Source organism: Trachypithecus francoisi, unplaced genomic scaffold, assembly GCF_009764315.1.
Source record: "Trachypithecus francoisi isolate TF-2019V2 unplaced genomic scaffold, Tfra_2.0 Lachesis_group0, whole genome shotgun sequence".
NCBI classification, from domain to species: Eukaryota; Metazoa; Chordata; class Mammalia; order Primates; family Cercopithecidae; genus Trachypithecus; species Trachypithecus francoisi.
The window spans coordinates 30,670,938-30,683,330 of record NW_022681453.1 but is presented as its reverse complement, the minus strand read 5'-3'; the positions used below and the strand labels follow the sequence as shown (position 1 = coordinate 30,683,330).

Here is a 12,393-nt window from a genome sequence, read left to right as displayed (position 1 = left end):
ACGCGGCGCCCGCGTCCATGCGCCACATCCTAATGAGGTAATTATCATTTGCGCGTGTTCGGGGCTGGCGCCGGTTCCGTGGGTAAGTGGCAGTTTATTAGCACGATGCCCAGCTCGGCTGCGGAGGGCTAAGGGATACTTCGGCTACTAGACTGACACCCAGGGGCCCTTTTGGGCTCTCCGCGTCCGGGACCCTCCGCCCTCCCCGCGTCCCCCAAACCTGCAGGCCTCCAAAGTTGTGAATCACGCACGGAACTCTGCCTAGGTTTGGGTTTGGGTCCCCCCCCCTTTCCTTCCACCGGCAAAACCATCACGATTCCTCCCCCTCCCCCTCCCGTCTCTTCCCTCTTTCCCGATTCGCAAACCGCTCGCACTTTCCCGAGGGGAGCGCGGGCGCCAGTTGCCTCCTTTTAAAGTTTGAGGGGCGGTGGTGGCGGCGGCCGGCAGGCGCGGGGGAACACAGGGGCCGCTACGGGAGCCGCGCCGCCGCCCATGTCATTCCACTTCAAGTGACTTCATGTGATGTCAGCTGAATGTAAAAGACAGTGATCTCACGCGGAGGGGAAGATGTTTGCCATCAAAATGTGACAGAAGAGACACGCTGCATGGCTCGGAACGCATCTCCTTGGTGGTGGGGGAAAGAGGTAAATGCGAGGTGGCTCTCCGGTCCTCTTTAACTTTGCCCCTTCACTGTCCAGCTCCCAGCACGCGTGGCAGAGGCCTGGGTCCAGGGAAGGGCTCAGGGGGGTTAATTTGAGACTCTTTTCTCACCGCCCCCCCCTTTTCTTTTGTAAACCCTCCCCCTTCTTCCCCTTTTCAAAGTCCCAGGGCAGGGGCTGGTGGGTTCCTTTGCGCGCCGGGTTAATGGGCGGTAATTTGGTACCCTTGGGTGCACTTTGTTTTGCCCCCGTTCATTTGAATGCAAATGGGTGACCCGGGCCCGACTAGGTGCTTATTAAATTGCAGTTTTCCCCCCTGCCTTTTCCGGAATGCAGACTTAGAGGAGAGAGGCTGCGCCCTGGCCCAGCCTGGCTCGGCTCAGCTCCGCGCGCCATGGCAAGCTCGGCTTCCCTGGAGACCATGGTGCCCCCGGCCTGCCCGCGCGCCGGAGCGTCGCCGGCCACTTCCAAGACACTGGCCTTTTCCATCGAGCGCATCATGGCCAAGACGTCGGAGCCCCGCGCGCCCTTTGAGCCCCGGCCTGGAGCGCTAGAGGCGGACGGCAGCCAGGGCAAGAAACTGCTCAACCTCTGCTCGCCGCTGCCCTGTATGATCCCCCTCCAGCCCCTAGGCTACGAGGTGCCGTCAAAGACACTGCTCAGTTACTCGGAGCTCTGGAAAAGCAGCCTCCGGGCGGGCGGAGGCGGCGGCGGTGGCGGCGGCGGCGGGGGGGCCCCAGTGTGCGGCGCCAGCGGCTTGTGCAAAACCAACTGTGGCGTGTGCTGCAAGGCCGAGCTGGGCCTGGCGCCGTCTGCGCTGCCCGCGGGCAGGGTCATCAAGCCGCAGGTCATCAACCAGGCTGTGGGGCTGCCGGCCAGCGGCTCACTCTACTACTTCAACTACCTGGACTCGACCGCGTACCCGCCGTCTGAGCTCCTCAGCGGCCACCTCTTCCCGTCTGGCCTCCTCAATGCGCAGGCCCCCGCCGCCCTGGCTGCTCACCCCAAGCTCTTTCTGCTGGAGAACGCCAAGCTGGCTGGCTTGGCTGCGGACAAGTTCCCCCATCCGGCTCCCTATCCCCATAAGGAGCGCTTGCCGGCGCCACTGGAGCAGGTACTGAAGGAGAACTCGGCCCTGACTGTCGAGCGCGGAGGCATCAAGGGCCACAGCAAGCTGCCAGGGGGCTCCGCAGATGGCAAGCCCAAAAACTTCACCTGCGAGGTGTGCGGCAAGGTGAGGCCCAGGGTTCGGGGAGCCGGGAGGGGCGACCGGCGGCGGCGGCGGCTTCCTTGGGGCAGCCTGGAATGCCCTTCTTCAAGCTGAGGAGCTCTCCAGTAGTTGACTACCCAAATTGGGAGTCTAGTTGGGCCTCAGTTTCCTATTCTGTAAAATGGGGATGCCCTTGTCAGCGGTCACACAGTATCGGTGTAAGCAGGAGTTTGGGAAGCACTTTCCAAACTGAAAAAGGTTCTGGTTTCTGAAGAGAGTTTTGGTTGGGGGAGGTAGGCTGTGGTCCCCCTGGGACTGATTGTAGGCCCTCGGACAGACGCACCATATAGGTCCCCCGTGTCTTCCCATAGGTGTTTAACGCTCACTATAACCTCACCCGCCACATGCCGGTCCACACCGGAGCCAGACCGTTCGTGTGCAAAGTCTGCGGCAAAGGCTTTCGCCAGGCCAGCACGCTCTGCAGGCACAAAATTATCCACACCCAGGTACGTGGCCCCCGGGGTCGGGCCCAGCCCTCGCGCAACCCCCAGAATCTTAGTGATAACACTGGGGATAGGATGGCCAAAGATTATCCCTTACCCTCTAGGGTTGAGAGGGGGGAGGGGGTGTCCCTTCCAGGTGTTCCCGAGGTGGCCTCTGGGCCAGGGTCTTGACCTTACTGTGCGCTCGCCCCTCTCCGCAGGAAAAGCCGCATAAATGCAACCAGTGCGGCAAAGCCTTCAACCGCAGCTCCACGCTCAACACGCATATCCGCATCCACGCGGGCTACAAGCCCTTCGTCTGCGAATTTTGCGGCAAAGGCTTTCACCAAAAAGGTAACGTGCCGGGCGAGGCCATCTCTTCTCACCTCACCTCGAGACTTGGGTCGCGACTGGCTGGCAGGAAGGCAAAGAGGGATCTGGAGAGAGAAGGCGAAAGCTGCAGGCGCGGGTGCAGCATTTCTTTAGAATCGGGTTGTGCCTGGTGTAGGGGAAAGCTCTCCTAGCGGGGTTAGTAGACCACGCTGTATGTAGGCTGGGTGCACAGAGAGACTCGAATTCGAGAGGTGGGAAGGAAGTCCGGAGACAGAGGGAAGGGATGTAGGAAAAGGAGAGGGTATTGCCCTATAGAAAAGGGTTCCGTTTGTATCTGGGACTTCCCTTTCAAATGAAAAATATTGGAAGCAAATTCCTCCCGGGAACAATTTAAGACTGGGGGAACCCAGTATGATCCTTGCCCCCAGCTCGGATTTTCCAAGGCACTTTTGGATCTCCAGGTGGTAGTTGGGGGGCGAGAAAGAAGTAACTTTAAAAATAAGAAGAGAGAGAAAAAAAAGGACGAAGCCCGGGTTCGTGCGAATTTCTTCTAGCGAGGCATCAGCCAGGAAAAGGACTCGGTGCGTCTCTGGGCTACGCAAAAGTTTCCCGGCCGGCGGAGCGCGGCGGGAGGGACGCTGCACCAGCCTCTGTGGCCCGCAGAGCAGGAGCGCAGAGCGGCTCTGCGGGACTCAGTCTCGGTTATGTCGGGAGAGCACCCGGCTTGACGCTTACGAAGTTTGACAACTTCTGCACTCAAAGAGGTCGCGCCCGCCTAGCCAAGCGTCGCCTTTTTTGAGCAGGCACCTGGGCTGCCCCTGGGACGCCCGCCTCTCCTCCCCACCATTCTACTCCATACCCCCACGTTTTTTGTTCTTGATCTCTTGTAGGGAACTACAAGAACCACAAGCTGACCCACAGCGGCGAGAAGCAGTACAAATGTACCATCTGCAACAAGGCCTTCCACCAGGTCTACAACCTAACCTTCCATATGCACACCCACAACGACAAGAAGCCTTTCACGTGCGCCACTTGCGGCAAAGGGTTTTGCAGAAACTTTGACTTAAAGAAACATGTGCGCAAACTCCACGACAGCGTGGGCCCTGCTGCCCCCTCCGCAAAGGACCTGACTAGGACAGTGCAGAGCTGAGAGCTACTGCCTTGCCCTTCCTTCCCTCCCTGTACCACCTGAAAACAGATCACACATATAAACTTATTTCTAAAATTAAAAGAAAAAAAAAAACTATAGCAGAGAGGCTAAAATCTATTTATCGAAACCAGCATATTTTTGGAAAGCTAAATGTTTCCTCGATGACTGGCAGCAAACTCGTGGCCCCCACCTTTGTATATTCAGGAAACTTATTTAAATCCAGTGCGCCGAAACGTATTTAATTCCAGGCCTCCGCTTCTCCTGGGGCAGCCAGTTTTAACCCCAGCCTGTCACCGTGAGCGCCCCAGAAGAGCGCGGCGCCCCTAACCATCTTTATACAGCCATGTAAATCCTCCTGTACAAGCGAACACGGAATATATACGTATATAACTCAATAAACAGAATCATTAGTGCGCGTTTTTTTCCCCCTCTCCCCTCGCGGTGAGGTTAGCTCAGCAACCCCAAAGAACGAAAAGGAGTTAGGCATTTATAGCATTTCCTTCCTAAATGCACCAACTTTGGGGCGCTGGGGCCAGGGTTGAGGCCAAACCGGTGTTCTTGCTGCGCTTGTGTGCTAAGGCCCCCAGGAGTGAGGGCGAGCAGGCCTACGTTGGCCTACAGCAGGTGCCAAGTTTTTATTTGGTGACTGTTCAGACGCTTGGGATTCTGGGTGTTGCCTTATTTGGGTAAGCAAATTCAAAGAAAAGGGTTAAAAGCGACTGGGTGTTAGGGAGCAGCTTTTGGGAACGTCCTTGAGCAAAGCGCCACGCCCCGTGAGGGTAAGTGGTCTACGCCCTACCCCACCGGAGTGCTTCTGGGCACGTCCCCTTCTCCTGGAGACCTAAGGAGGGCAACCACCGCTCCCAATCTCCCTTGGCGGCGAGAACTGGAGGGTAAGGGTCCCCCAGCCCAGCCAGAGCCTCGAGGCTCACTGGCCTGCGCTCTCGGTCTGGGGCGGGCCTCCCGGTGCAGAGAGCCCTGCCGCCGGAGGGCGCGCCCTGGCTCCCAGAGCTCGCTGCCGCCGCCGCCGCCGCCGCCGCCTCCTGGGTCCTGATTACCGCTCCGTTAGCCCATTTCCTGAATAGCTATCTCTGCCGCCGAGCACGCTGATGAAATGATCTCACGCTTGCTTTCTAAGTAATGACCCAAATTAAGAGAGAAAACAGAGACCCTTCAAACAGCATTACATTAATCATCTAATCATTCCCAGGAGGGGGCCGGCCGCCGCCGCCCCGTTTGATCCGAATCTGGATAATCAAGAGCTCGGATTACTGGCGCGTCGCGCCGGGCCTCCCCCCACACACACTTTTAATATCCGCGCGGCGATTCAGCCCACGTCTTTTGGAACAATGTTCCCCAGCGCCAGGAGGAAGTGCGGCGCGGGGCCCGGGAGTGCGCTTCCACGCAACCTCCCCATTGAGGGGGCGAGTGTGACTGGGAGCTGACCCCACGCGGATTTCCACCGCGGGAGGCGACTATTTGGAGGGAAAGATGTTTAACCCAAAGGGCACCCCCTCACTCCCCTGAGTAACTCGGAAAGTGATTCGAGTGCGGGTTTCCCAAACACCTGGTATACAGTGGGCGCTCAGTGCTGAGCGTGCCAGTGGTTTCCATGAGCGAAAACCCTGTCATCTCCCGAGGGCTTGCTCTATGTCAGGAACTTAACACACATCCTCTCCAACGGTGACTATAACCCTCAAGCTGGGCGTGATTATTCCCACTCTACAGACGGAGAAATAGAGGCAGAGACGAACTATGTGACATGCCTGGGGTCACCAGGCTTGGTAGAGCAAGGATTCGAACTCCGGGGGTTTTAGGAGGCCTACGCTTCAATGGAGGAAGAATCTCGGGGTTGGGGCTCGGAGAAAGACGCTCTGGGGGAGGGTGGAGGTTCTGTCCCGGTCGGCCAACGGTTCTGTCCCCGCCTGCCGCCCAATTCGCGGACCCATTGCGCGGGGAAGGAGAATTGTCGATTTTGTTTGCACAGAGGACGGCGACAGCTTCCTCAGGCTGTCGCGGGGGTATTTTTAGTACCTCCGATTCAGAAATAGGAACGCGTACATTAGAATTCCATTTCCTGAAAGGAGAGCGTCCTCGTTTTTTTGTATTCCTCCCCTCCTCCCCTCAAGTCTAGGAAGACGCAGCCAGGGGAGGGGGGAAGAGGAAGCGAGGGGGAATTTAAATGTTAGCTCGTTCTGGCTGCAGTTCGCTGAGGGGAGATTGGGACCCAGAGGAATATGCAGATTTAACTCCGAAATCTCGGTGGATGCCACAAACCCCAGGAAACCCCAGGATGGGAGAGGAGGACTTGGCGGCTAAAGATATGAAAATATCGCCTTGCTTTTCCCAGACATCTATCCCCAGGGAGATTGCAGGCCGGTTTAAGGAGTCACCTCCCTTTCCTTGTCCTCATATAGTACAATAGTGTTTTATTAGAGCTCTCCCCCCATTATGTATGGGAGATCTTGGGTGTTCTATGACAGTGCCCTATGACAGCCACGTCAACCAAAATCTTTTCCTTCCTCTGGAGAGGATCCTTTGCAAACGTGGTTCTTGAAGACCAGACAAGGACCAGGGCAAGCTCACCTTTTTCTTATTCTTAAATAGCTCCAAAAACTTTGGGTGAGGGACAGATACCACAAAATTTAATGCAAAGTCTTCTCTTTTAAGTTATGGGACAAGTTGGCCTGCACATGGAAATCAGGGTCAAGTTCTCTTTAAGAAGGAAAGATAAATAAAAGAGGGAACGCCTTCCCTCCCCACCACCGCCCAGGGATACCACTTCCTAAACACCAAGTGAGGGACCATTCCTTGAGAAAGTCTGTATTAAGTTTTCACGGAGAGAGACTCCAAGGGTCCCCCATCTCGTAAAACTGGAGAAATTTGCTTCCAGGCTTACAATTCTGAAGAGGGGTGGGGGCGTGCTTGCTTGCAAACTAGGCAGCAAATAATAAAAAACTTATGCGTAGAGGTGGAGGCATTTCTCTCACGGACTGCTCATCTCTGCAATGGTGGGGGGAGGAACATTAACTGTAGCTCAGGGGTATAACTGAGTAGAGTTTCTTGCACACTTCAACATCCTTGAGGTTGTTTCCTCATAAGTGATTGTTACTTAACCTTCACACCAGCTTCTGTCAATCGCTCTCACCTGAGAAGGTATTATTTCACATCTGGCGCTAATTGTAGATAAACAGCATTCTCTGTTATCTATAGGGCTCAGTTCTACTTTCCACAAGTTTGAAGTCACTCCCAGGTTTAAGATGTCAGCTTCCTTCAGGTGTGGGATTCAGGAAAGGATTCCTTCACCTGAAAAGCAGTACAAGGAGAAAAGGAACCTTCTGCCTGAATTACAAAACACCTTTCGCAGCCAGTACAAGTTCTAAAGCCAACACTAAGCCCTTTCAGTAACCATCTTAGCTATTCATCCTTCTTAGTTATTCACCATGCATCGGAATTGATGGGTGAAAGGCTGTTTTCTGATTTTTCTCTCTCTTAAAATTAAACTGTTTGCATGACTTGTAGTTTACAATATTAATAAATGACTTAAACAAGGTAGTCATCAGCTGCATATTAATATTCTAACCTTGATTAAATTGAAGAGGCTGCCCTTAAAAAATATTTTTAAAAAATCAAATTGCGGGGGAGGGGAATCCTGTCACAGACACAAAAAAGACTCCAATTATCTTTTCCCCTACAAGATGTTTGTTCTGTCCATGACTGCTCACACTTCAGCAATCTTGCCAGCAAGACTCAAAAAAAAAAAAAAAAAAAGAAAAAACCTTCTTCCAAAGCCACAGCCTCGTACATAACAGATTGTACAGTCCTATTGCCTTAGGCGGGTTAGAGGTTCCTCTCTGCAAAGAGTGACACAGAAAAGTTGCCAACATCCCAGACACATTTTGGGGGGCACTGTGCTCGTTCTTGCCTTAGCCGCAGAAGTGGGTCTAGATGGTCCCCATTTTGCTGTTTGGCTCACAAGCGAGTAGGGGGCTGCTTGAGCCAGGCCCAAGAGTTACAGCAGTAAGGCGTCCAGGTGTGCTGGTGGTGAGTGGGCCGGGGGAGGGAAGGAGGTGATAAGAGGGAGGGGGGGGGGCTGCCAAAGAGAGGACAGGAGTCTTGAGAAAACGCTGGGAAATAAACAACCTCAAGGCAGCTGCGTTGCCCTTTTCCCTGCACTTCCCTCTCAAACGTCTGAGCAACCAGTTTGCTCCTAGAAACATGTTAATTGCCAACGGAGCTCATTAAGGCATGCACATGCAAAACACAGCAAGAAAGATTAAATGGACAAAAGCGCAATAATGAACTGTCAACAATCGGGCCCATCTACGCGACCAGGATCACTCAAGAATGAGGCATTTAGAGGCAACAAAGGATTGTCTGGGACAGGAAGAAAAGACGACCTAGACTTTTGTTTAGTCAACACAATTGATTACAAATGAGAGATTAACAGGATAGCTTCAGATTTTTTTTAAAAGAGGCAGAAAAGAAAAGTCCAATTAAGTCCACCGAATGTTAACTACATTGCGTTCCATGCCTAGCCCCAAAGAAATTCTCATTAAACCATCCCTGGCGATCCCTTTTGGAAAGTAATTTGTCTCCCTGATGGAGCAGAGAAAGAGAATCGTGTAAAAGAAAGCGTTAGTTCTTGGCACAATGAGCTTAGGAGACACACTAGAAAGAGCCAAAGGGGGAGTTAATGAGCATCTGACAAACTGCTTGGATTCAGGCCTAGAGAACAGCGATGAAAAGATGAAATTGGCCAACAACTATTCTTTATATCAAACATAAAAAGGCCAATCTGAAATGGGGCTGCTCAAAACTGGTTGAAAGTACATAGCCCAAGAAAAGGGAACCACGACCAGGCCCCTTGGTGGACAGTGGACAGATAGTGTGAAGAACTCAACAGGCCAAGAGTTAGGAAACAAGCAGAAAGGTGGACTGACTCTCCGTGGCAGAGCAAACTCCAGCCACCGGCCCCAGGCCTTTGGAGGTGCTGATTTGAAGCTCTTGGTGCCCATCCCCCACCCTCTGGATGTTTCTTTCATGAGTGAAAAATGAATGTTTCAGGCTAGCATTCGAGGGTTCCCCCAAAATTCTGATAATTTGGTAATTAGCTCCTGGCAATCAGCAACCTACCCCCCTCTCTTCTAGACCCATAGGCCTCCCAAGGGCACCATATGTTACCAGCTCACATTCAGTTTTTCTACCCTCCTTTGTCCTAGTGACCATTCAAAACCCTCACCCTTAGGTGATTGCCTTCCTAATTCTGCATGGAGCAGAGATGGCAAGGAAATGAAGACATTGATCCTGCCACGGCTTTGTGGAATAGGTCATGAAGCATTTAAATTATTATAGTTGTTCCTCTGGCTTTAAGAAACTACCTCATTTTAATGTTTCCTTTTTTGAACAAAGTAGGTCAACAGTATATGTCTATATGAGACACATATTACATTTTAATTAAACATAAACGTCCAGGCATCCCAACAGCAGAAGTGTTAAAGAAGTTCTTTTACACTCGGTGTTCAGCAGAGCCAGGTAAACAGAACCTAGAGGTGTGACAGGGTTTTTAAGTTTAGTCCATCAGTTAAGCAACCCAGAACAAATTCTCTGGTTTCTTAATGCCTTGTTGATTCCATCATTGAGGTGGATGGGTGCCATCTCAGATACTAGAGTGCAGCATTTAAATCTTGATTCTAGGTTTTGTATTCTTACTCTCAAATCCTTGGTAACAGCTATCACATTTCTGAGGGCTTGGCTTGCACTTCCAGGCTTTGCTCATGCTTCATGGAAAAAAATATATTAGTGTCTAGAAGTTAGAAAGGAGGAAGAAGAAGTATACCAAATTCAAAATACAAACAGTCATCTAAGATTAGAGACTAGCTCTGGTTTTCAAAGCACAGAAGTGTTACAGAATCAAGAAGGTGTGTTTCAGGAAAGGGAGGTGAAAATGAGACTTTTCTACTGCAGAGAGACCAGAATCTGATACAGTTAATTCTTCACCAAGGCATCCTGTTAAAGCTACATGGCCCAACATGACTATCATTGTTTCTCTCCTTTCTTCAGTGTTTTTCAGACCTAGATCTTATTTGGAGTTATTTTGCCTCAAAAAGTTTCAATGGTGTCCCCAGAGTTTCCAAATGTCCTCACTTTGCCACTGAAGTGGCTGGTGCTTAATTGCCTAAGGAAGGATGGCATGTTATCTTTTTTCTTTTTTTGAGACGGACTCTCGTTCTGTCGCCCAGGCTGGAGTGCAGTGGCCGAATCTCAGCTCACTGCAAGCTCCGCCTCCCGGGTTCACGCTATTCTCCTGCCTCAGCCTCCGAGTAGCTGGGACTACAGGCGCCCGCCACCTCGCCCGGCTAGTTTTTTGTATTTTTTTTTTTAGTAGAGACAGGGTTTCACCGTGTTAGCCAGGATGTTCTCGATCTCCTGACCTCGTAATCCGCCCGTCTCGGCCTCCGAAAGTGCTGGGATTACAGGCCTGAGCCACCGCGCCCACCCCGGCTTGTTATCTTTAAGAAGAAAGTGGTGCGTGGTTAGGAGCCTGGGGTCTGCCATAAGAGCAAGCTGAGTTCAAATCTTGTCTCAGCCACTTACCAGAAAACAGCTTTTATCTCTGTGTCTTCATCTGCAAAACAGAAATATTAAGGATACCTATCTCTCAGGCTTGTTGTGAGAGTTAAATGAGTTAACACATACAATTAGAACTGTAGAACAACAACTGGCGTGTATATACTAAGCATTCCAGAAGCCAATATTATTAGAAAAACTCAAGTATTAAAACTTTTATGCAATACTTTATAAAGAAACTACCAGTGTTATCTTGTTGACTCTTCATTTTTTTTTTTTTTTTTGAGACAGTGTCTTGCTCTGTCATCTGGGATGGAATGTGGTTGCTTGATCACAGCTCACTGCAGCCAAGTGATCCTCCCACCTCAATTTCCTGAGTAGCTGGGACCACAGGCATGTGCCGGCCTGCTCGACCATGTGCCACCATGTGCCACCATGCTCAGCTAATTTTTAAAATTTTTGTAGACAGTGTCTTACTGCATTGCCCAGGCTGGCCTCGAACTCCTGGGTTCAGGCAATCCTCCCTCCTCAGCCTCCCAATGTGTTGGGATTAAAGGCCTGAGCCACTGCAGCCGGCTTACTACATATTTATGAGGTAGTTTTCTTAGCCCTATTTTAAAAGGGAGCAAACTGAGTTGCTGAGAGGGTATGACTCCCTTTAGTTCACATAACTGACACAATAAACACAATAAAGCTGGGACTCACACTCAGATGATTGTCTGATAGTGGTGCCACAGTTCTAGCAGGAATGTACGTAAGAATCACATAAAGATTTTGCTAAAAATGGAGATTTCTGGACCCCATAAAACTTAGCATTTCATGAGATGCGAAGTCAACAGATCTGGTTTATGGCCCAGGAATCCGCATTTGATCTGATGCAGGTGGTTCCCAAAGCTATACTTTGAAAAACACTGATTTGGCATCTGTGTTCTTTCCACTTCACCATGGTGCTGCCTTTGAAAGACGTAAGATGAAATACCATCAGCTCTTCTTAAATTAATACATTTGACATTCACTCAACAAATTTGGCTTGAACATCTCTTATGTGTCAGGCAGTCTGTTGGGTGCTGGAGTTACAAAGAAGAAGAGGACAGGCCGGGCGCGGTGGCTCAAGCCTGTAATCCCAGCACTTTGGGAGGCCGAGGCAGGTGGATCACGAGGTCAGGAGATTGAGACCATCCTGGCTAACACGGTGAAACCCCGTCTCTACTAAAAATACAAAAAATTAGCCTGGCGTGGTGGTGGGCGCCTCTAGTCCCAGCTACTCGGGAGACTGGGGCAGGAGAATGGCGTAAACCCGGGAGGTGGAGCTTGTAGTGAGCAGAGATGGCGCCATTGCACAGCCTGGGCGACAGAGCGAGAGACTCTGTCTCAAAACAACAACAACAACAACAACAACAAAACAAAGAGGACATAGTCTCTGTCCTGGAGAGGTTTATAGTGTAGTGGAGGAGAAAAACACATACAATAAAAATCCCCATACAGTGTGTGGTTAAGAAGATGAAACTGGGCATTCAATCTAGTCTGGGTTGGTGTGTGTAGTGGACATCTGTTATTTTTGCCTGCTAATCATCATTCTCCCGTCTGGTAACAACGCCCAATATTTCCTTTGGAAAAATCACCCCTCCCCCACTCTCAGTCCCTACGGTTAAGGTGGAAGCTATTCCAGCCCTCCACATGGGCATGTGACCCAGGCCTGGCCAATCAGAGCTCAGCACCTTCCTGGTCACAGCGAATGGCTCAGAACTGGGCATCTGACCCAAATAGGGCCAATGAGATTTCTACCCAGGACTTTGCCAGAGCAGAAGTTTTTCTTCTGGGTTGATAAGTAGGTTATAGTTAGATGTTAGTCTGGGGATCTGGTGTGCTACAATGTTAGGAAAGACCTTCCTGTGCTGAGAATGTTAGAGGTAGAGCATGGGAAGAGTCGAGACCTGGTCCTTGACCTCATTGGATCCTGGTATCACTGAAGCCAAATGCACATGTTGA

At 51.2% G+C, this 12,393-nt stretch overlaps 1 protein-coding gene across 1 annotated transcript; it reads left to right on the top strand.

Moving 5' to 3' along the window:
• Nucleotides 1-372: 372 nt before the first annotated feature.
• On the top strand, nucleotides 373-4,235 carry FEZF2 (FEZ family zinc finger 2). Its single transcript, XM_033199896.1, has 5 exons — nucleotides 373-644; nucleotides 996-1,893; nucleotides 2,241-2,375; nucleotides 2,573-2,705; nucleotides 3,575-4,235. Exons 2-5 carry the CDS (start codon nucleotides 1,054-1,056, stop codon nucleotides 3,832-3,834), a joined length of 1,368 nt encoding a protein of 455 aa, XP_033055787.1. The 5' UTR covers nucleotides 373-644; nucleotides 996-1,053; the 3' UTR covers nucleotides 3,835-4,235.
• The last annotated feature ends 8,158 nt before the right edge of the window (nucleotides 4,236-12,393 follow it).